The 23,416-nt window shown below is 45.3% G+C and overlaps 1 protein-coding gene and 1 pseudogene across 2 annotated transcripts; one reads left to right on the top strand and one right to left on the bottom strand.

Moving 5' to 3' along the window:
* Nucleotides 1-1,407: 1,407 nt before the first annotated feature.
* Nucleotides 1,408-3,219, top strand: LOC311101830 (transcription cofactor HES-6-like). Its single transcript, XM_084143041.1, has 4 exons — nucleotides 1,408-1,710; nucleotides 1,829-1,915; nucleotides 2,056-2,131; nucleotides 2,248-3,219. The coding sequence occupies exons 1-4, from the start codon at nucleotides 1,627-1,629 to the stop codon at nucleotides 2,709-2,711; spliced, it is 711 nt and encodes a 236-aa protein (XP_083999167.1). The 5' UTR covers nucleotides 1,408-1,626; the 3' UTR covers nucleotides 2,712-3,219.
* A 1,269-nt stretch (nucleotides 3,220-4,488) lies between these two features.
* On the bottom strand, nucleotides 4,489-22,530 carry LOC311101993 (period circadian protein homolog 2-like; annotated as a pseudogene). The gene is made up of 14 exons: nucleotides 22,199-22,530; nucleotides 21,583-21,661; nucleotides 14,411-14,612; nucleotides 12,424-12,475; nucleotides 10,320-10,426; nucleotides 9,898-10,048; nucleotides 9,654-9,762; nucleotides 9,387-9,536; nucleotides 9,129-9,240; nucleotides 8,747-9,020; nucleotides 8,445-8,644; nucleotides 7,931-8,165; nucleotides 7,723-7,803; nucleotides 4,489-4,577 (listed from the first exon to the last, which is right to left on the bottom strand). The product of its transcript is annotated as a period circadian protein homolog 2-like (transcript).
* Between the last annotated feature and the right edge of the window lie 886 nt (nucleotides 22,531-23,416).

Here is a 23,416-nt window from a genome sequence, read left to right as displayed (position 1 = left end):
CATTTGCATGACAATGCGCTGTACACATACACAATACATTCAACGAGGCCAAAAGGTTGAACACTTTTATCAGATGTAAACAAATAGACAATAGTGCATAAAAGAAAACTATGCACACACCCACAACGAAATTGGGCTAATGGATAAGAGTCAATTTCTAGACATAACATAGGCTATATTTACACAGGCAGCCCAATTCTGATCTTTTTACACTAATTGGTCTTTTGGCCAACCAGATCAGCTCTTTTGCCAATAAGGGTGCAAAAGATCAGAATTGGGCTGCCTGTGTAAACGCAACGATAATAACCCAAATGTTTTTTAACATAAGCTTGAAGTTATTTTGTTGGTATAACTGTAAGGGATGAGCAAATACAAACATGCATGACTTCTAAAGATCAACATTTTAAACTAGGGTCTATTTAGCAGTTGTTTTTTTTAACGTATTTCTTCTGTGTGTTTTAAGGGAATGCGGCATCTGAGAGTGCAGTTGCACCCAAATCAAAAGTCACCAAAGAAGGGAGAGAACAAATGAGGGGCAGGCGAACACCTGTCGCTTTCTTTGGGGAAGGGCCTTTAATTCCCCGGCTGATTCAGTTTAGGCCAAGGGGCCTCCGCCAGCAGCTGCCAACTGAAGGCATCGCGTTACATCCGAGAACCCGCGCTGGGGAAATCTTCAGAGCCTTGAACAGAGACATACGAAAAATGTCGCTGGGTAGGGCAAGAAAATAACAGAAGAGAAGAAAATGACTGAGTCTTGAGATAACCTTTTTTATATATATATATAATCAGCAGATTTGAAAGGAAAAATATATTACAAATAGACCAAGTCCAAAGCAATGTCCCGCTAAAATGTCATTTTTTCTAGGCACATGGAATCTGCATAATATCTCAGTGTTATGCCATAAATAGTCATATTAGCCTACCTGGTGAAATACATTGGACACGTTGGAGCTTTGATGACCCACTGAATGGGTATGTCATTTGTGATAGCAGCCTGCATCCCATCCTATTTCCTTTCACAGAATGTAGCCTATACTGTGCAGTTCTGGAGGACACAAACAGATAGCACACACATTGGAACAAGATGGAAGATGCCAAAATACGTGTTATAAACATGTTATAAGTTACGTACGTTGTTATTACCATGCAATGCACTTATAGGCTACTTTTTTCTCCAAAATTGTCATTATTTCTTAAACAGTAGCCTTAGTGAATAGCCTACGGTTGATCAACAACAACAAAAAACACTGTCGCCGGATAAGCAACCCAAAAATTGATTTATTGTGACCACTACTGATCCTCACGGCGCAGCAAGGGCTGGCCGAAGACAAAGGAGAGGGCTCTGATTGGCTCTCGCGGTGTGTGCTCTGTTTTCCCCTGGCTAGTGCAGACAAACCACACATTCATATGCAAATTAGTTCTTATAAATACCTACAACAGCTCTATAGCGGCAGCAGTACGTCTCGCGAAGATTGTACAATAATCACAGGGCGTCTCGCCTGTCGTGTATAGATTTTCTCTGACCGGGTCCGTTTGCCAGCTGCTCTCTTTCACGGATCGGGAAAATAGCAGTGGAATACAAACTGGGATCTCAGACTGACTGCACGGCTCAGGCTGAAAACCAACATGGCCCCCTCGGCTCTGCACATCAAGAACGGACTTGGCATGGATGAGGATGACTACTACGGGATTAATAAAGGGGATAGAAAGGTACGGCGCATCTGTGGTTGTAGTGTCGCTGATCCCATTCTATAGAGTAGCCTACCCTAGTAATGCAGTTATTACATTGTTACAAACGCACTAACAGGCCTATGTGTCATTGTTACAGGCGAGAAAACCTTTGGTGGAGAAGAAGAGGCGTGCTCGTATCAATGAGAGTTTGCAGGAGCTCCGGATCTTGCTCGCTGACACCGACGTGAGTTTTGCGCACCTCCCGCGCTGTTGACTCACCTGGCGCGGCTGCGCTTATTGGCTTGAGCGTAGCCTCTGCAATAATACCTGTCATTGAAGCGAATGAAATCTAATATTTTTCACTTCGTCTCCCCTCGGTTTCAGTCAAAGGTGGAGAACGCAGAGATTCTGGAGATGACGGTGAAAAAAGTGGAGCACATTCTCAAGGATCGCCCCCAAGGTAAGCAGTGAGCAATGGCACAGACTATTGACCCTATTCTCCACTCATTAAAGTGGATGTAGGCCTATATCAGGTGCAATTGAATCTAAGTAGGCCTAATTACCTTTCTTCCTCAGAGACTGACATCTTGAACCGGGAGGCCAGCGAGAGGTTTGCAGCAGGCTACATCCAGTGCATGCATGAGGTCCATATGTTTGTGTCCAACTGTCCCGGGATAGACGCGACGGTGGCGGCCGAGCTACTGAACCACCTGTTGGAGAGTATGCCCTTGAACGAGGACCACTTCCAGGACATGGTTATGGATATAATATCGGACACTTCCAGCAACAACGGCAGCACTTGGCCAGCCGGCGAGGCAGTGTGCGTGGCCCTAGCCTCACCCGGATGCAGAAGTATAGCCAACGGCTCTTCCTCGGCCCTCTCCCCCGCCGCCTCCACCACCTCCAGCGAGGACCTGTGCTCTGACCTGTACGAGACAGACAGCGAGCACAACCAGAGCGCTACCGACGCACTGGAAAACCAAGAGGCCCAGAACATGCCCACTATCACCTACTCCAAATCCATGTGGAGGCCGTGGTAGTGGCCCTACTGGTCAACTGTCTGCCTTTGGGATTTTATAGAATAGTTTGAAGTTTACCTGACCCAAGGTTGTTACGTCGTCTGTTACCTGGAAAGCGCATGTCGCCGGAATTTCACTTCCTGCTATTGCGCAATTGGGAACTGTTCATATTTGTTTTTGTAAATATCTCAATATGTATAGAGGATTTGCATAAGAAAAAGCTATTTTAGAGACCGAAATACTTCGGCAATGCCTTAAATAGGCTATAAATCTATTTTTCCCAGTGAAAATTCGTTCAGAGAAAAGGCCATTGGGCGTGCAGCCTATAGTTTATTTGCCTTGTAACCTTCAACAGAAAAGCTTATATTTCCCCCCAACCACTTGACGCTGTAACAATGTGTAGAATGTTTTGTCCTAAAAATGTCAATGTGATTAATAAAATAATTTAATGAAAATGACTGTCTTCATGCATAAAATGTGCTGGCTTTTGTTTAAGTAAGTAAACCAATTAAAAAAGCTTTCAGGCTAGAATGACTTGATGTCTGTTTGCATAACATTTTAAACGATTGGCAGAGTACCTAATATCACAAGTCAATTGAATCGCCCAATTGACAAACATTAAAGCAATAAAGAGGCACTGCAGCCTGAAATATAAACTAACAACACTTACAGGCCTCTTACTGGTCAGGTAATTATCAAATTGCCAAAAACGCATTGAAACAAAATGATAGGCGTATGAAAAGAGGTCAGTGCCACACTCCCATTATCAAAATCCTGCGCTTGAGGCATTTTATTCATTCAGCATTTTTAATGCACCTGGAAACAGTCCAGAAATCATGTAGAAGTAAATCTTGAAAGATACATTTGTGATAGGCCTATACTTTATAACTCTTAATAAAAAATGATAGAGCGATTCCGTTATCATCTCATTTCAGTCGAATAAATTATTAGGTCTGTGTCGCGTCCAGTTCAGCCACCTTCCATTTCTAATTTCTCCCACACACTCTCCTACGGTACAAAGGCGCGCTTCGCCTCCTGTGCGCACATGAAAGGTTCCGCCAGCGCGGTGGAAAGCGACGCCAATAGCTGGCTAAAGTCACACCTCTGATGGCCTTGCCGCACCAAGTGTCACTGGTAACACGTCAGGTACAATGGTTGCCATATTCAACAGAGCAACGTTAGATCCTGTCCACGGTCGGTCGTATAAACCGGCACCACCACCACCACAATTACTTGACATAATTTTAAAAGGCACATTGCTGTACGTTTCTAATCACCATAAGACCAAATCTTGACTTGAAATAACGTGTGCGCAAAGTAGCCTATAAAGTGCTGCGCGCTTCCATTCCCAATGCCTCCAATTGAATATTAGCGCTAAACCATAATAATTGCGCACAGCTATCCAAAGCCATTAGCCTACCTAGCCCTTTGACCATGAACACCCAATTGGGTTAGCTGAATATAGACTACCGACACGAACATGACTGGCCTGCCTATGGGCTAGATACCCTAGTCTATCATGCATAGCTCACAGTGGAGTATGAGCACAAGTTCAACATCCTTTGCTCATCGATTTGCTTAGACAGACATGTTTCAAACACAAGTACAGTAGACCGACTGTGCACTAATGAGTGCCACCAATAAAGAAGAGAAAAGTCCACTGTAAAAACCTTTGAAATAGCTTGGGGATTTTTGCAACTAGGGGTACTTTTGGCATTTCTTATATATAAAAAATACGTTTATTGAAAAAGACTTACATCACGGATGTTAATTTCTTGTCAAATCCACATTAATAGATTCACAGACTGTTGTCAGTTTTTGATGAAGGAATGGCTGACAATACGGATTGGCGTTGAGCAGCCGCAGGGGGCTTGTAGCTGTTCACACCTGGGCCACACATTTGACGAGGTGTGAACAGCGGGCATTGAAGCAGAGGAGGACACAATGATCAAAGCTTTGGATCGGCAGGCTACAATTTGACAAAATGGCGACAAAGCCGGCGAGTTGAAAGGTAGTGATATTTTTTAAGAAATGTATGCCTAAAGAATAAGAAAACAAATAACTTCGGCTACAACAAAACTATAATATAGTTTATTCTAAGACCAATTCATAGACTTTTGTAATGATGACATCTGTATCATGAGCCATTTTCCCCATTAGTTTCCCAAACCCGGTTGTTGCTTGGTAAACTCATAGTCCCAAATGGCATAAAGCAGTCTGTTGCGTCAATACAGGGACCCCGACCCTGTTTCCAATCTTTATCCTAATAGCGCCTCATCACCATTAATCTAAAGTGACATTTGACATGTTGACGACATTACAAAAATCGTTTTAGCGTCCCGTGAATGACAAGGGTAAAATTACAATTGCACAGCATCCAAACGCATCAGCTGCGGATTCGTGACGGTGAATTTGAATTCCGGGGTTAAAGGTTAGTGGCCGGTGCCAGTTGGCATGAGGATTTCAAACGTGGATGAGAGCATATGGCTCTGAAACGGATCCCCTGGGACTCCCATTCCATCCTTGGATGCGTCTCTCCTCTCAACTGTCTTTGACGCTGAAGAACAATCACTGATCTAACAACAGAACGCCTCAGCCTAGCCCTTTATCCGCTCTGACAGTTTCTTGTGAGCTTTCCCCGCTCTGTTTGATGCTTTCACTCGCACAACACTCATAAACAGATAACCCTCCCATAGACTACACTGATTTGAGTCAGAGGCCAATATCCCAATAGGTCTATAGTCGAAATTGCCTGCAGCTTTTGAACAATAGTCACACGATGTTGCCATCAGAGTTTATGCCTTCTTCATCAGGTTCCAGCCATAAAATATTATTATAGCCATTCAAGTAAAATGTAGGGTGAAAACCCAATGGACCACCATCACAACAAAACAAACCCTTACCTGTCCAGATTAACACTGGGGGGAAAGGGATACGTTTTTAACATTTTAATGCACCTACAAAAATGCAATGAACTGTGCTAAAATATCAGGTTCTCAAAGTGGCTATGTGACAAATATACATTGAGTGTACAAAACATAAAGAACACCTGCTCATTCAATGACATAGATTGACCAGGTGAAAGCTATGATCACTTATTGATGTAATTTGTTAATTCCACTTCAATCAGTGTAGATGAAGGGGAGGAGACAGGTTAAAGAAGGATTTTTAAGCCTCGAGACATGGATTGCTTATATGTGCCATTCAGAGGGTGAACGGGCAAGACAAAATATTAAAGTACCTTTTAAAGTGGTATGGTAGTAGGTGCCAGGCGCACCGGTTTGTGTCAAGAACTCCAATGCAAATAATTTGTAAGGTGTTCGCACCAAGTCAGTGTATGGATTTACAGATAAAAAATAAACACTTTCTGTGAACCACCTGTGAATATGGTATGAATGCATTTACAGTGCCTTCTTTCAACATAAGCCTTACTATAACACTAAGTTATAGGCTCCATAAATGCACAAATGCTTTAAATGCATTTATAAACTGGGTGGTTCGAGCCCTGAATGCTGATTGGCTGAAAGCCATGATATATCAGACCTTATACCACGGGTATGACAAATACATTATTTGTACTGCTCTAATTACGTTGGTAACCAGTTTATAATAGCAATAAGGCACCTCAGGGGTTTGTGGTATATTGCCAATATACCACGGCTAAGGGCTGTATCTAGGCACTTGTTGCTTAATCATAACGCATTACACAAAAGGTGGTATAGTGCATTGTAAGACTTGCTATGAACATTCGTAACAGCTCATATCTCCCAGTAACAGCCTATACAGATCTATGTGCATTACATACAGGTGGTTCACAGGGAGTGTCGCCACATATATTTGCACAAAAATATGAGAATAGATTGAGGTCTCTAAAATGGTGCATAGAGTTGGTCTCTCCGTCCATTTAATCTTATAGTCAGATATCAGAGAGAGGGACTGTCACGTTCGTTGAAGGACGGGACAGACCAAGGCGCAGCGTGATATACGTACATGTTTATTAAACTTAATAAACACACGACAAAACAATAAACGAAACGAAACGTGAAGTCCTAAGGTAGAATACACAACTAAGGACTTACCAGGAACAAGATCCCACAACACACTAGTGCCAATAGGCTGCCTAAGTATGATCTCCAATCAGAGACAATGAGCAACAGCTGCCTCTGATTGGGAACCACACCGGCCAACATAGATCCACACATACTAGATCGACAACATAGAATATACACAACAAAGATATACACACCCTGATTCAACATATACGAGTCCCCTGAGTCAGGGCGTGACAGTACCCCCCCCCAAAGGTGCGGACTCCGACCGCACAACCTTCACTTAACAGGGTAGGGGCCGGGTGGGCATTCCGCCTCAGAGGCGGATCCGGCTCCGGGCGTGACGACCTCATACTCTCCGCCTCCCTGTTGCACCCCTGGTCTGGTCTGGACCTCGGTGCGCTGCTTCTCCTCTCCTTCCTCCCACGATACGCCAGGCCCTGTCTGGACCCTGGTGTGGGAGACCCCGAACCTGGAGAAGGGCTGACGTCATGGTCTGGACTGGAGCCGCTGACCGGAGCTGGACTGGGCACCGGTGGAGCGGACTGCTCTGGCTCCGGAGTGGAGCCGCTGACCGGAGCTGGATCAGGCACCGGTGGAGCGGACTGCTCTGGCTCCGGAGTGGAGCCGCTGACCGGAGCTGGATCAGGCACCGGTGGAGCGGACTGCTCTGGCTCCGGAGTGGAGCCGCTGACCGGAGCTGGACTGGACCCCGGTGGAGCGGACTGCTCTGGCTCCGGAGTGGCGCAGCTGACCGGAACTGGATCAGGCACCGGTGGAGCGGACTGCTCTGGCTCCGGAGTGGAGCAGCTGACCGGTGCCGGACCAGGCACCGGTGGAATGGGCACGGGCCATGCCGGACTGGACAAACGCACCACTGGTCTGGTGCGAGGAGTAGGCACGGGCCGGACCTGACTAGGAACACGCACCACTGGCTTGGTGCGAGGGGCAGGAACGGGCCGGGCCGGACTGGCGACACGCACCACTGCCCTTCTTGGCTGCAGCGGGGGAGGCCTCGGGCCTGGCCGCGCTCTGTTTAGCAACGCCCCCGGTACCTGCGGCTTCTGAGGAGAGAAGACACAACACAGTCAGTCAAGAACATCTATGAGATGGGTCTTATCGTCTAGCTCAGATGTTTCCAAAGCCACATTTCCAAATTTCTGTGTGTATGTAACTATGCATTTTCCTTACCCTGCGTGTTGGTCAGACCTCTCTGTCTGTGCAGGTAGGTGGAGCAGTCTTTCTGGAAGGTTCTGGCATTGCAGAGTTCCTTACAGCGGGTAAGGAAGGCTTGCTTCTCCTTGTGTGTGTGCACTGCCAACAACTGCTTGGTCAGCCCCAGCTTCTTATAGGCCTCCTTCTCCTGGGTGGGCAGAGATACCACACTGACTGGCAGCGCTGGGGGGGGCGGGACTCTCAGCAATCTCTGGAGATAACAATCACAGGAAACAGCCAATTAGAATGAAACCTAACATTTACATTACATTTTAGTCATTTAGCAGACGCTCTTATCCAGAGCGACTTACATTATCTTTTTATTTTTCATACTGGCCCCCCGTGGGAATCGAACCCACAACCCTGGCGTTGCAAACGCCATGCTCTACATCCCTGCCGGCCATTCCCTCCCCTACCCTGGACGACGCTGGGCCAATTGTGCGCCGCCCCATAACACAGTGTGTGTGCGTGTGTGTGTGTGTATGCTCACCAGATTCTGGCTGGGGTTTCTTGTCTCCTACATGGACGATGGTGCTGCTGTAGCTGCACAGGCTGGTGATTGACACCACGCTCTCAACCTTGCTGGGCAGGGCCTGGGGCCCTCCCACCACCGGGGCGGCGCCAGAGGGAGACTTCTTAGGGGCCTTCATAGACAGTCCTGGATCTGGAGGACAGAGGGTGGAGAAGGCACTGCTGTTCGTTATGCTCACACATCAAGCTTTAGAGTGATTATTTCTATGGGATGTTTGGGAGTGTGATGGAGATATTGTATATACACCTTGTGAGACCTACATAGTGGTCTCTGAGTCCTTCTTGTCCTCGTCAGAGTTAGAGGATGTGGTGTTGGAGAACTGGTACTTCTTCACCGTGACGGGGGTGATACAGCTCTCCAGATACCTGATGACACTGTCCAGACAGCTGATCTGCTGGTAGGAGTAGACAGTCTGGTCGCTACAGGTGACCTCCTCCACACTGGCAGCAGCAGTAGCAGTACTGTCCTTGACCAGCAGAGGGGGCACCGCTGAGTCCTTCAGAAACACCACAAGACTCTTCAGCTGCTGAGCTCCTGCTGAAGACACACGTCTGTTAGCAAACACACACTCTCACAGGCATGTGCATATACATACACACACAAGATCAAAAACGTCAATATTTTCCAACACACACCATTTACTGTCTGTGGTTTTCATGGATTCAGGTTTGGAGGGAGAGGGGTAGGGAGAGTAGACCTGCTGGTCCTGACTCTTCAACATATGTACCCCTTTACAGATCTCCTGGAATGTCCTCTGTAAGACACATACATGCAGATAGAGAGATGGCGTGAGTGGGGAAGAGAGACAGAGCAAGTGATCGAGCGAAGAAAATGATGAGATAATGATTTAGAATACTGAAGACAACCAGGGAAGAAATGCAGAGAGTGGCATCAACTCACCGGCTTGGATTTGCCTGGCTCCTCAACCACATTCCTGTTCTCAAAGGCGTTCCCATTGGTCTCGCTAGGCAACCCCACACTCAGCAGCTGCTCGTGGGAACCGTTGCTGCCATGGCTACCATAACCACTGGAGCCCATGTTGTGGACCGGCTGTAGGAGGAAAAGTGTTGTTATAGAAACACACAGAGGATAGTGGCATGTGAGAAATAATGCGAATTGTAAGGTGTGTGTGTGTGTGTGTGTGTGTATGTGTCTGTGTGTGCTGACCTGCAGCAGCAGCCTGTGGATCTGCTCAGGGATCTCCTGGATGTCAGAGTCCATTAAATTCCCCTCTGTGACGGCAGGAACTGCAAACACGTCTTCATTTACTGGACCCCTGAAACATCAGATACACAATGTCTAATTACATTTCATAAACACTGATGCATAACTGACACTCCAGTGATGCCTCACTGGCCTGATATATTTTTTATGTGTCACTACCGACCATTTGAGTGTGTGTGTGACTCACATGCAGACTTTGTGCCTGCCGGTGACAAAGGAGACCTTGCGGCTCCAGGGTTTGACGAAGCTGGACCAGCTGGTATCTATAGTGACATACTCGCCGTTCCGCGCACAGAACCGGATAGAGTGGTCAAAAGGCTGGCCCATGTACTGCAGAACTGTTAGATAGACAGACAGAAAGAGAGAGAGAGCGGGTGTAGGAGTGTGTAATTGGATGCTTTCTACCTCTGTATGTTTTTGGCTACATAATAGGGTTGGGTCAATTTATTTTCAACTCTTATTTAAATAGACTCCAGTCCTTCTCCTCTTAAATGTGCTGCTCGGTCATTCACACATTGAGTCTAGACTTACTTTAGTTATATAGTGTATCTGTTTTGGAAGTAATCCTAATCAATCAATCAGATCGGTCTGAATCAAAGAGAGTCTCACTCTTGCGGTGGGTGGCCAGCATGAGTGGCCGGTCACTGGGGTGAAGGTGCAGCAGAACAAGGGTTCCGATCAGGTCCTGGGGGTGGTACGCCAATAATGGAACAGCCCTGATGGAGACACCAGATGTTACGGTTAAATGATCACAAACAACATCCGTACACATTATTACAGAGATCAAGAACAGAGACACTAGAAGTTAAAGATGCACATCAGCCTCACACCCAAACAGATGGGGTGTTGTGAATGACTGTTTATGACTGTTCCTCTCTTAACCAGCTTCACCTGGAATGCTTTTCCGACAGTCTTGAAGGAGTTCCCACATATGCTGAGCACTTGTTGGCTGCTTTTAATAATAATAAATAATATGCCATTTAGCAGACGCTTTTATCCAAAGCGACTTACAGTCATGCGTGCATACATTTTTGTGTATGGGTGGTCCCGGGGATCGAACCCACTACCTTGGCGTTACAAGCGCCGTGCTCTACCAGCTGAGCTACAGAGGACCACTTTCCTTCACTCTGCGGTCCGACTCATCCCAAACCATCTCAATTGGGTTGAGGTCGGGTGATTGTGGAGGCCAGGTCATCTGATGCAGCACTCCATCATTTACATTACATTTAAGTTATTTAGCAGACGCTCTTATCCAGAGCGACTTACAAATTGGTCCATCACTCTCCTTCTTGGTCAAATAGCCCTTACACAGCCTGAAGGTGTGTTAGGTCATTGTCCTGCTGAAAAACAAATGATAGTCCCACTAAGCGCAAACCAGATGGGATGGCGTATCACTGCAGAATGCTGTGGTAACCATGCTAAGTGTGGCTTGAAATCAAAATAAATCACTGACAGTGTCACCAGCAAAGCACCACCACACCATCACACTTCCTCCTCTATGCTTCACGGTGGGAACCACACATGCAGAGATCATCCGTTCACCTATTCTGCGTCTCACAAATTTGGACTCATCAGACCAAAGGACAGATTTCCACTGGTCTAATGTCCATTGCTCGTGTTTCTTGGCCCAAGCAAGTCTCTTCTTCTTATTGGTGTCCTTTAGTAGTGGTTTCTTTGCAGCAATTCGACCATGAAGGCCTGATTCACGCAGTCTCCTCTGAACAGTTGATGTTGAGATGTGTCTGTTACTTGAACTCTGTGAAGCATTTATTTGGGCTGCAATTTCTGAGGCTGGTAACTCTAATGAACTTATCCTCTGCAGCAGAGGTAACTCTGGGTCTTCCTTTCCTGTGGCGGTCCTCATGAGAGCCAGTTTTATCATAGCGCTTGATGGTTTTTGCGACTGCACTTGAAGAAACTTTAAAAGTTCTTGAAATGTTTCCGCATTGACTGACCTTCATGTCTTAAAGTAATGATGGACTGTCATTTCACTTTGCTTATTTGAGCTGTTCTTGCCATAATATGGACTTGGTCTTTTACCAAATAGGTATATCTTCTGTATACCAACCCTACCTTGTCACAACACAACTGATTGGCTCAATACATTAAGAAGGAAAGAAATTCCACAAATTAACTTTTAACAAGGCACACCTGTTAATTGAAAGTCATTCCAGGTGACTACCTCATGAAGCTGGTTGAGGGAATGCCAAGAGTGTGCAAAGCTGTCATCAAGGCAAAGGGTGGCTACTTTGAAGAATCTCAAATATAAAATATATTTTGATTTGTTGAACACTTTTTTGGTTACTACATGATTCCTTATGTGTTATTTCATAGTTTTGATGTTTCACTATTATTCTACAATGTAGAAAATAGTAAAAATAAAGAAAAACCCTGGAATGAGTAGGTGTGTCCAAACTTTTGACTGGTACTGTATATATATACACACATACATACATACACACACACCAACGCTACCTCCCCCTGTTCAACACTAAATTGCTTCTTTACATCACACAGAGCACCTTAGTAGAGTCCCTGACCACTAGGTGGTGATAAAAGTCCAAAGCTGACTCCCTCATCCCCCTTCACATCCCTCCTCTCTCCATACCACTCTAATTCCCCCACCCGTGTCTGTCTCCCTCTCCCCCCTCCTCTGAGTCAGACTGTTAGAGCAGGAAACCATCGATCATAGTTCTATCTACATCTCACTCACCTGATGCGGCAGAAGAAGGATTTTTCCAGCATGTACTCTGTGGAAGACGATTCTGAGAGAGAGAGAGAGAGAGAGAGAGAGAGAGAGAGAGAGAGAGAGAGAGAGAGAGAGAGAGAGAGAGAGAGAGAGAGAGAGAGAGAGAGGATGAATATATATCCAATCAGCCAGATGAATCCAGTTGAGTGTATTTCAAACAGCCTACCTGCTGCTCATCAATATCCACAGGATATGAGTGTAGATGTGATTCCTCATGCGTATGCGTGTGTACTGTAGTAACTGCTTGTATCGTTGAGTGCGTAGAAGGGAAGAGATACAGTTGAAGTCGGAAGTTTACATACACCTTAGCCAAATACATTTCAACTCAGTTTTTCACAATTCCTGACATTTAATCTTAGTAAAAATTCCCTGTCTTAGGTCAGTTAGGATCACCACTTATTTTTATTTTAAGAATGTGAAATGTCAGAATAACAGCAGAGAGAATGATTTATTTCAGCTTTTTTTCTTTCATCACATCCCCAGTGGGTCAGAAGTTTACATACACTCAATTAGTATTTGGTAGCATTGCCATGAATTGTTTAACTTGGGTCAAACGTTTCGGGTAGACTTCCACAAGCTTCCCACAATAAGTTGGGTGAAGTTTGGCCCATTCCTCCTGACAGAGCTGGTGTAAATGAGTCAGGTTTGTAGGCCTCCTTGCTCACACACGCCTTTTCAGTTCTGCCCACACATTTTCTATAGGATTGAGGTCAGGGCTTTGTGATGGCCACCCCAATACCTTGACTTTGTTGTCCTTAAGCCATTTTGCCACAACTTTGGAAGTATGCTTGGGGTCATTGTCCATTTGGAAGACCCATTTGCGACCAAGCTTTAACTTCCTGACTGATGTCTTGAGATGTTGCTTCAATATATCCACATAATTTTCCTTCCTCATGATGCCATCTATTTTGTGAAGTGCACCAGTCCCTCCTGCAGCAAAGCACCCCCACAGCATGATATTGCCACCCCCGTGCTTCACGGTTGGGATGGTGTTCTTCGGCTTGAAAGCTACCCCCTTTTTCCTCCAAACATAACAATGGTCATTATCGCCAAACAGTTATATTTTTGTTTCATCAGACCAGAGGACATTTCTCCAAAAAGTACGATTTCTGTCCCCATGTGCAGTTGCAAACCGTAGTCTTGCTTTTTTATGGCGGTTTTGGAGCAGTGGCTTCTTCCTTGCTGAGCGGCCTTTCAGGTTATGTCGATATAGGACTTGTTTTACTGTGGATATAGATACTTTTGTACCTGTTTCCTCCAGCATCTTCACAGGGTCCTTTGCTGTTGTTCTGGGATTGATTTGCACTTTTTGCACCAAAGTACGTTCATCTCTAGGAGACAGAACGCATCTCCTTCCTGAGTGGTATGACGGCTGCGTGGTTCCATGGTGTTTATACTTGCGTACCATTGTTTGTACAGATGAACGTGGTACCTTCAGGCGTTTGGAAATTGCTCCCAAGGATGAACCAGACTTGTGGAGGTCTACAATTTTCTTTCTGAGGTCTTGGCTGATTTCTTTTGATTTTCCCATGATGTCAAGCAAAGAGGCACTGAGTTTGAAGGTAGGCCTTGAAATATATCCACAGGTACACCTCCAATTGACTCAAATGATGTCAATTAGCCTATCAAAAGCTTCTAAAGCCAAGACATCATTTTCTGAAATGTTCCAAGCTGTTTAAAGGCACAGTCAACGTAGTGTATGTAAACTTCTGACCCACTGGAATTGTGATACAGTGAATTATAAGTGAAATAATCTGTTTGTAAACAATTGTTGGAAAAATTACTTGTGTCATGCACAAAGTAGATGTCCTAACCGACTTGCCAAAACTATAGTTGTTTAACAAGAAATTTGTGGAGTGGTTGAAAAACGAGTTTTAATGACTCCAACCTAAGTGTATGTAAACTTCCGACTTCAACTGTACGTCTGCGTGAGTAGAAGGGTGATAGGTACCTGTTCCAGTACACATGCTCCAGGAGGGCAGGCGGTAGGGTGTGGTGAAGCTGTAGAACACACTGACATCCTGAGGGGTCAGGAACTCTACAAACTTAGCGTCGGTGAACCCCTCCCGTTGGCAATGCAAGATGGTTGCCGCCTGGTCCGAGATGTACACTATCTTCCCTGTGATGAGAAAGACAGCCACGGCAAAAATATCCTATTGGACAAAACAAAAACATATTAAAGATCAAATAAAATCAAATGTATTGGTCACATACACATGGTTAGCAGATGTTATTGCGAGTGTAGCGAAATGCTTGTGCTTCTAGTTCCGACAGTGCAACAATATCTAGCAAGTAATATCTAACAGTTCTACAACAAAAACCTAATACACAAAAATCTAAGTAAAGGAATGGAATAAGGATATACAGTGGGGGAAAAAAGTATTTAGTCAGCCACCAATTATGCAAGTTCTCCCACTTAAAAAGATGAGAGAGGCCTGTAATTTTCATCATAGGTACACGTCAACTATGACAGACAAAATGAGAAAAAAAAATCCAGAAAATCACATTGTAGGATTTTTTATGAATTTATTTGCAAATTATGGTGGAAAATAAGTATTTGGTCAATAACAAAAGTTTCTCAATACTTTGTTATATACCCTTTGTTGGCAATGACACAGGTCAAACGTTTTCTGTAAGTCTTCACAAGGTTTTCACACACTGTTGCTGGTATTTTGACCCATTCCTCCATGCAGATCTCCTCTAGAGCAGTGATGTTTTGGGGCTGTCGCTGGGCAACACAGACTTTCAACTCCCTCCAAAGATTTTCTATGGGGTTGAGATCTGGAGACTGGCTAGGCCACTCCAGGACCTTGAAATGCTTCTTACGAAGCCACTCCTTCGTTGCCCGGGCGGTGTGTTTGGGATCATTGTCATGCTGAAAGACCCAGCCACGATTCATCTTCAATGCCCTTGCTGATGGAAGGAGGTTTTCACTCAAAATCTCACGATACATGGCCCCATTCATTCTTTCCTTTACACGGATCAGTCGTCCTGGTCCCTTTGCAGAAAAACAGCCCCAAAGCATGATGTTTCCACCCCCATGCTTCACAGTAGGTATGGTGTTCTTTGGATGCAACTCAGCTTTCTTTGTCCTCCAAACACGACGAGTTGAGTTTTTACCAAAAAGTTCTATTTTGGTTTCATCTGACCATATGACATTCTCCCAATCCTCTCCTGGATCATCCAAATGCACTCTAGCAAACTTCAGACGGGCCTGGACATGTACTGGCTTAAGCAGGGGGACACGTCTGGTACTGCAGGATTTGAGTCCCTGGCGGCGTAGTGTGTTACTGATGGTAGGCTTTGTTACTTTGGTCCCAGCTCTCTGCAGGTCATTCACTAGGTCCCCCCGTGTGGTTCTGGGATTTATGCTCACCGTTCTTGTGATCATTTTGACCCCACGGGGTGAGATCTTGCGTGGAGCCCCAGATCGAGGGAGATTATCAGTGGTCTTGTATGTCTTCCATTTCCTAATAATTGCTCCCACAGTTGATTTCTTCAAACCAAGCTGCTTACCTATTGCAGATTCAGTCTTCCCAGCCTGGTGCAGGTCTACAATTTTGTTTCTGGTGTCCTTTGACAGCTCTTTGGTCTTGGCCATAGTGGAGTTTGGAGTGTGACTGTTTGAGGTTGTGGACAGGTATCTTTTTTACTGATAACAAGTTCAAACAGGTGCCATTAATACAGGTAACAAGTGGAGGACAGAGGAGCCTCTTAAAGAAGAAGTTACAGGTCTGTGAGAGCCAGAAATCTTGCTTGTTTGTAGGTGACCAAATACTTATTTTCCACCATAATTTGCAAATAAATTCATTAAAAATCCTACAATGTGATTTTCTGGATTTTTTTTTCTCAATTTGTCTGTCATAGTTGACGTGTACCTATGATGAAAATTACAGGCCTCTCTAATTTTTTTAAGTGGGAGAACTTGCACAATTGGTGGCTGACTAAATACTTTTTTTCCCCACTGTATAAATATATGGATGAGCAATGTCATTATCATTATCAGAGTGGCATAGTCTAAGATGCAATAGATAGTATAGAATACAGTATATACATATGAGATGTGTAATGCAAAATATGTAAACATTAAAGTGGCATTATTAAAGTGACTAGTGTTCCATTTATTAAAGTGGCCAGTGATTTTCAAGTCTGTATGTAGGCAGCAGCCTCTCTGTGCTAGTGATGGCTGTTTAACAGTCTGATGGCCTTGAGATAGAAGCTGTTTTTCAGTCTCTGGACGATTTAAGATTACGGTTATCCTACCAACGGGACATTAAAAACTGTAATATCTTATGTTTCACGGAGTCGTGGCTGAACGACAACAATGACAACATTCAGCTAGCAGGCTATACGCTACATCGGCAGGACAGAACGTCTGACTCTGGTAAGACAAGGGGCGGCGGTCTGTGTATATTTGTAAACAACAGCTGGTGCACAAAATCAAATACTAAGGAAGTCTCGAGGTTTTGCTCGCCTGAGGTAGAGTATCTTATGATAAGCTGTAGACCACACTATTTACCAAGAGAGTTTTCATCTATATTTTTCATAGCTGTCTATTTACCACCACAAACCAATGCTGGCATTAAGATTGCACTGAATGAGTTGTACAAGGCCATTAATCAACAGGAAAACGCTCATCCAGATGCAGCGCTCCTAGTAGCCGGGGACTTTAATGCAGGGAAACTTAAATCCGTTCTACCTCATTTCTACCAGCATGTTAAATGTGCAACCAGAGGGGAAAAAACTCTAGACCACCTTTACTCCACACACAGAGACGCATACAAAGCTCTCCCTCGCCCTCCATTTGGCAAATCTGACCATAACTCTATCCTCCTGATTCCTGCTTATAAGCAAAAACTGAAGCAGGAAGCACCAGTGATTCGGCTAATAAAAAAGTGGTCAGATGACGCAGATGCTAAGCTACAGGACTGTTTTGCTAGCACAGACTGGAACATGTTCCGGGATTCTTCAGACAGCATTGAGGAGTACACCACATCAGTCACTGGCTTCATCAATAAGTGCATCGATGATGTCGTCCCCACAGTGACCGTACGTACATACCCCAACCAGAAGCCATGGATTACAGGAAACATCCGCACTGAGCTAAAGGGTAGAGCTGCCGCTTTCAAGGAACGGGACTCTAACCCGGACGCTTATAAGAAATCCCGCTATGACCTCCGACGAACCATCAAACAGGCAAAGAGTCAATACAGGTCTAAGATTGAATCATACTACACTGGCTCTGACGCTCGTCGGATGTGGCAGGGCTTGAAAACTATTACAGACTACAAAGGGAAGCACAGCCGCGAGCTGCCCAGTGACACAAGCCTACCAGACGAGCTAAACCACTTCTATGCTCGCTTCGAGGCAAGCAACACTGAAGCATGCATGAGAGCACCAGCTGTTCCGGACGACTATGTGATCACGCTCTCCGTAGACGATGTGAGTAAGACTTTTAAGCAGGTCAATATTCACAAGGCCGCAGGGCCAGACGGATTACCAGGACGTGTACTCCGAGCATGTGCTGACCAACTGGCAAGTGTCTTCACTGACATTTTCAACATGTCCCTGACTGAGTCTGTAATACCAACATGTTTCAAGCAGACCACCATAGTCCCCGTGCCCAAGAACTCTAAGATAACCTGCCTAAATGACTACCGACCCGTAGCACTGACGTCTGTAGCCATGAAGTGCTTTGAAAGACTGGTCATGGCTCACATCAATAGCATAATCCCAGAAACCCTAGACCCACTCCAATTTGCATACCGCCCCAACAGATCCACAGATGATGCAATCTCTATCGCACTCCACACTGCCCTTTCCCACCTGGACAAGAGGAACACCTACGTGAGAATGCTATTCATTGACTACAGCTCAGCATTCAACACCATAGTGCCCTCTAAGCTCATCACTAAGCTAAGGATCCTGGGACTAAACACCTCCCTCTGCAACTGGATCCTGGACTTCCTGACGGGCCGCCCCCAGGTGGTAAGGGTAGGTAACAACACATCTGCCACACTGATCCTCAACACGGGGGCCCCTCAGGGGTGCGTGCTCAGTCCCCTCCTGTACTCTCTGTTCACCCATGACTGCATGGCCAGGCACGACTCCAACACCATCATTAAGTTTGCCGACGACACAACAGTGGTAGGCCTGATCACCGACAACGATGAGACAGCCTATAGGGAGGAGGTCAGAGATCTGGCCGTGTGGTGCCAGGACAACAACCTCTCCCTCAACGTGACCAAGACAAAGGAGCTGATCGTGGACTACAGGAAAAAAAAGAGGACTGAGCATGCCCCCATTCTCATCGACGGGGCTGTAGTGGAACAGGTTGAGAGCTTCAAGTTCCTTGGTGTCCACATCACCAACGAACTATCATGGTCCAAACACACCAAGACAGTCGTGAAGAGGGCACGACAAAGCCTATTCCCCCTCAGGAGACTAAAAAGATTTGGCATGGGTCCTCAGATCCTCAAAAAATTCTACAGCTGCACCATCGAGAGCATCCTGACTGGTTGCATCACCGCCTGGTATGGCAACTGCTTGGCCTCTGACCGCAAGGCACTACAGAGGGTAGTGCGTACGGCCCAGTACATCACTGGGGCAAAGCTCCCTGCCATCCAGGACCTCTATACCAGGCGGTGTCAGAGGAAGGCCCTCAAAATTGTCAAAGACTCCAGCCACCCTAGTCATAGACTGTTCTCTCTGCTACCGCACGGCAAGCGGTACCGGAGTGCCAAGTCTAGGTCCAAAAGACTTCTCAACAGCTTCTACCCCCAAGCCATAAGACTCCTGAACAGCTAATCATGGCTACCCGGACTATTTGCACTGCCCCCCCACCCCATCCTTTTTACGCTGCTGCTACTCTGTTAAGTATTTATGCATAGTCACTTTAACTCTACCCACATGTACATATTACCTCAACTACCTCAACTAGCCGGTGCCCCCGCACATTGACTATGCAACGGTACCCCCCTGTATATATAGCCTCCCTACTGTCACTTTATTTTACTGTATATATAGCCTCCCTACTGTCACTTTATTTTACTTCTGCTCTTTTTTTCTCAACACTTTTTTGTTGTTGTTTTATTCTTACTTTTTTGTTTAAAATAAATGCACTGTTGGTTAAGGGCTGTAAGTAAGCATTTCACTGTAATGTCTGCACCTGTTGTATTCGGCGCATGTGACCAATAAAATTTGATTTGATTTGATTTGATTTGATTTGAGCTTTGATGCACCTGTACTGTCCTCGCCTTCTGGATGATAGCGGGGTGAACAGGCAGTGGCTCGGGTGATAGTTGTCCTTGATTATCTATTTGGCCTTCCTGTGACATCGGGTGTTGTAGGTGTCCTGGAGGGCAGGTAGTTTGCCCCCGGTGATGCGTTGTGCAGACCGCACCACCCTCTGGAGAGCCCTGCGGTTGTGGGTTGTGCAGTTGCCGTACCAGGCGGTGATACAGCCCAACAGGATTCTCCATATTGTGCATCTGTAAAAGTTTGTGAGGGTTTTAGGTGACAGGCCAAATTTCTTCAGCCTCCTGAGGTTGAAGAGGTACTGTTGCTCCTTCTTCACCACACTGTCTGTGTGGGTGGACCATTTCAGTTTGTCAGTGATATGTACGCCGAGGAACTTAAAACTTTCCAAGTTCTCATTTTACATTTACATTTTAGTCATTTAGCAGACGCTCTTATCCAGAGCGACTTACAGTTAGTCAGTGCATAAATTTTCATACTGGCCCCCCGTGGGAAACGAACCCACAACCCTGGCGTTGCAAGCGCCATGCTCTACCAACTGAGCTACAGGGGACTATTCTCCACTGCTGTCCCGTCGATGTGGATAGGGGGGTACTCCCTCTGCTGTTTCCTGAAGTCCACAATCATCTCCTTTGTTTTTTTGACGTTGAGTGAGAGGTTATTTTTCTGACACCACACTCCGAGAGCCCTCACCTCCTCCCTGTAGGCTGTCTCATCGTTGTTGGTAATCAAGCCTACTACTGTTTTGTCGTCTGCAAACTTGATGATTGAGTTGGAGGCGTGCATGGCAACGATTGAGAATCAATTAAAAAATATCCTGAACCTGGTCATAACATTGCATTCATTGTACTGTAATTGTAAAAATGTGCTATTGGCAAAAAAAACACCCAGTCACCCAGTAAAATACTACTTGAGTAAAAGTCTAAAAGTATTTGGTTTTAAATATACTTAAGTATCAAAAGTAAATGTAGCTGCTAAAATATACTGAAGTATCAAAAGTAAAAGTAAAAGTACAAATAATTAAACATTCCTTATATTAAGCAAACCAGGCACAATTTTCTTTATTTATTTATTTACGGCAAGGCACTTAACCCTATTTTCTCTGGATAAGAGCGTCTGCTAAATGACTAAAACGTAAATGTAAAATGTTAACCTCAGACGTTATTTTCTGCGTTTATCCCAAACCCTATTCTTTCCACATCAATTTTCCCCATAGGAATGGCTGCACAAACCAGAGGTAACTTAATTATTTCCGCTTCCTGTTCACCCAGAGATGGGCGTCAACTTCCCATTGTAAAGGAACTTCCTCTGCTATGTGGTCCCTTCCTGAACCCCTTCTGTTCTGTCAGACCATGTCGACAGACCATCTTTGCATTTGATGAATCAATTACCCAACTAGCTCAGTGAGAGGTACCTGGTAAACCACCTCTGTTTACTCCACTGCCAAGCTTGCAGATGTTCTGTGATAAAGTTATAGCGTCATCATCATCGCCATGGATACGGGTGCCAGAGAGAGGCGATTACACAACAGCTGACCTTCCATCTCTTCAGTCCAATAAGCCAAGACGGAGAAACCACAGTTACATCAGTTGCTCCAGCGGTACTGAACAGATCATTATGACATCCTTGACCAAAAAGATACAATGTATCTGCAAAATTGTCTATTGTAGAAAAAATTGTGGCTTGAACCAATCACATAAGAGCCCTGTGAGACGTGCCTATGATAAGAGGTACTGCCATGACCAGCCAGGGGACACAGCTATATGCACAATTGTCTGTTGCATAACATATTGTAGCCCAAACCAATCACATAAGACCCCTATGAGATCACAGGTACCGCCATGACCAGCCAGGGGACACAGCTACAGCCTTCGTGTGATGGACATCTCTGTTCCTGGAGAGAAGTAGTGGTGGGGCCCCTGCTCTTCTCTGTGTCTGGTGCTCTCTAATGGAATACAACAATGACTTAGTCACTGCAAAATGACCCTCCATTACCAGCAGAACACCTCACTGCACTACCTCGAATTACCTAACAAAGCATACTTCCATTATATATCAGGGTATTTCCACCCGTGGAGGTGGTGGGGAGACACTAGTGATGAAATATATATATATATATAGATACAATTACATATCGCAATATTATATTTGGAAGATATTATATCAATATTTGGTAGCGATACTATAGGTAGAGTTAGCTAGCACTAGTCGGCTGTACCGGCACCAAAACTCTGGTATTTTTCATCTTATAGCTTGTTCTCCATCTTCTTTTTAAATAGTGAGCCAACATCTTTTCAGCCCTTTTATTTCCCTGTCTGATCAAAACTCATTTTCTCATGCTCTCGTCTCTCTGCAGCAGACATGGTGAGCAATATGTTTGGAACATCAAATCGTGATAATATCGGATCGTATGGTCCCTAGCAATTTCCAGCCCTAGGATACATTATATTAACCATAATGCACTGGGACAGCAAGAACTCACTTCTTGTTGCTCCCAGATGACTCCATCAGGGCAGAGTCTTTTGCAGAACTGCCGTTGGAGCTGCCCACTGACTCGTTGCCATGGGACTCGTTGCCATGGGTCTCATTGCCGTGAGACTCGTTACAGTGGGATTCGGTCCCGCTCCCGGAGCCGCCCATCTCCACGTCCTCGTGCAGCTCTGTGTGCGGTCGCTTCCTGTCGTTGTGGGGCGAGCCGGGAGAGGTCGATTGGTCGTGGCTGCTGTCACTCCCCTCGGAAGCCAATCCCAGCTCAGGTTCTAGTTCGGCCCTGCCCTCTCCCCTGAAGCCGGCCATGTAGTGCAGTTGGGACATTGATCCACAGGGGGAGCCACCCTCCTCTTCGGTCCTCTGGAGAATCAGCCAGAAAGGTATTAAAATGGTCCTGATCAGGAAAACTAGAGGTGTCATCAGGAGAATCAGTCAGCAAGGAATTAAAATGGCCCTGATCAGAAAAACTCAATACATACACAGTCGAAGCCTCAGTCTACCCTTGAAGGCCATTGAAGAGTCTAAGGGGCCTGGTCTTTCCAGGCTAGGAAAAGATGATATACTGTTTGCTTATTCAATGTTTATTTTATTACCATTCCCTGCCCTTTCCAACCAGACTAAGTCTCAGACCGGGTTCGATCCAGTTCAACCATTTCTAAAGAGAGGTCCTAAAGGTGAGACAAGATCTATCCTGTTACATACACACTAACACACATATACATCACCCATGCACTCTCACACACATTTCCGAGACTTCATTTGAATGTGAAATATGACATAGCTAGCTGCATGAAGAGAATTCTGGTCTGACATTCAGTTTAATTACCCCAACCTTACATTACATACATTAACCAGCTAGACATTAGAGCATACGTAGATGCAGGTATAACAATAGACCTTTGAAACATTACAAAACAGAGAAACATAAAACCCCTTCCAAAACACAATACAACTGGGAAATCTCAGACTTCAGTGAGTTCAAGACAACTGGGAACTCAGAAAGAAATGAGCTCCGACTGGGAAAAAAACGTTTTGAACGGTCATCCAACTCGGAATTCCAAGTCGGGAACTCGGGCCTCTTTCTAGAGCTCCAACCTAAAGATCACTGACGTCATGATTCTACCTTGTTTTTTTCAGAGTTCCCAGTTGTCTTGAAAGCACCATAAATCCAGAGAATGTCAGACTTTGATGACAACGTTTGATGACAAAT

Source organism: Coregonus lavaretus, assembly GCF_964263955.1.
Source record: "Coregonus lavaretus genome assembly, chromosome: 26".
In the NCBI taxonomy this organism is placed as follows: domain Eukaryota; kingdom Metazoa; phylum Chordata; class Actinopteri; order Salmoniformes; family Salmonidae; genus Coregonus; species Coregonus lavaretus.
Note: the sequence above shows the minus strand (reverse complement) of the source record. Positions and strands in the feature narration are given on the sequence as shown.

Excerpts from the sequence above, each read along its gene's own strand:
- LOC311101830 (XM_084143041.1), top strand. The coding sequence starts at position 1,627 with ATGGCCCCCTCGGCTCTGCACATCAAGAACGGACTTGGCATGGATGAG. Across the intron at positions 1,916-2,055 it reads TCTTGCTCGCTGACACCGAC|TCAAAGGTGGAGAACGCAGA; the intron begins GTGAGTTTTGCG and ends CCTCGGTTTCAG. Across the intron at positions 2,132-2,247 it reads TCTCAAGGATCGCCCCCAAG|AGACTGACATCTTGAACCGG; the intron begins GTAAGCAGTGAG and ends TTTCTTCCTCAG.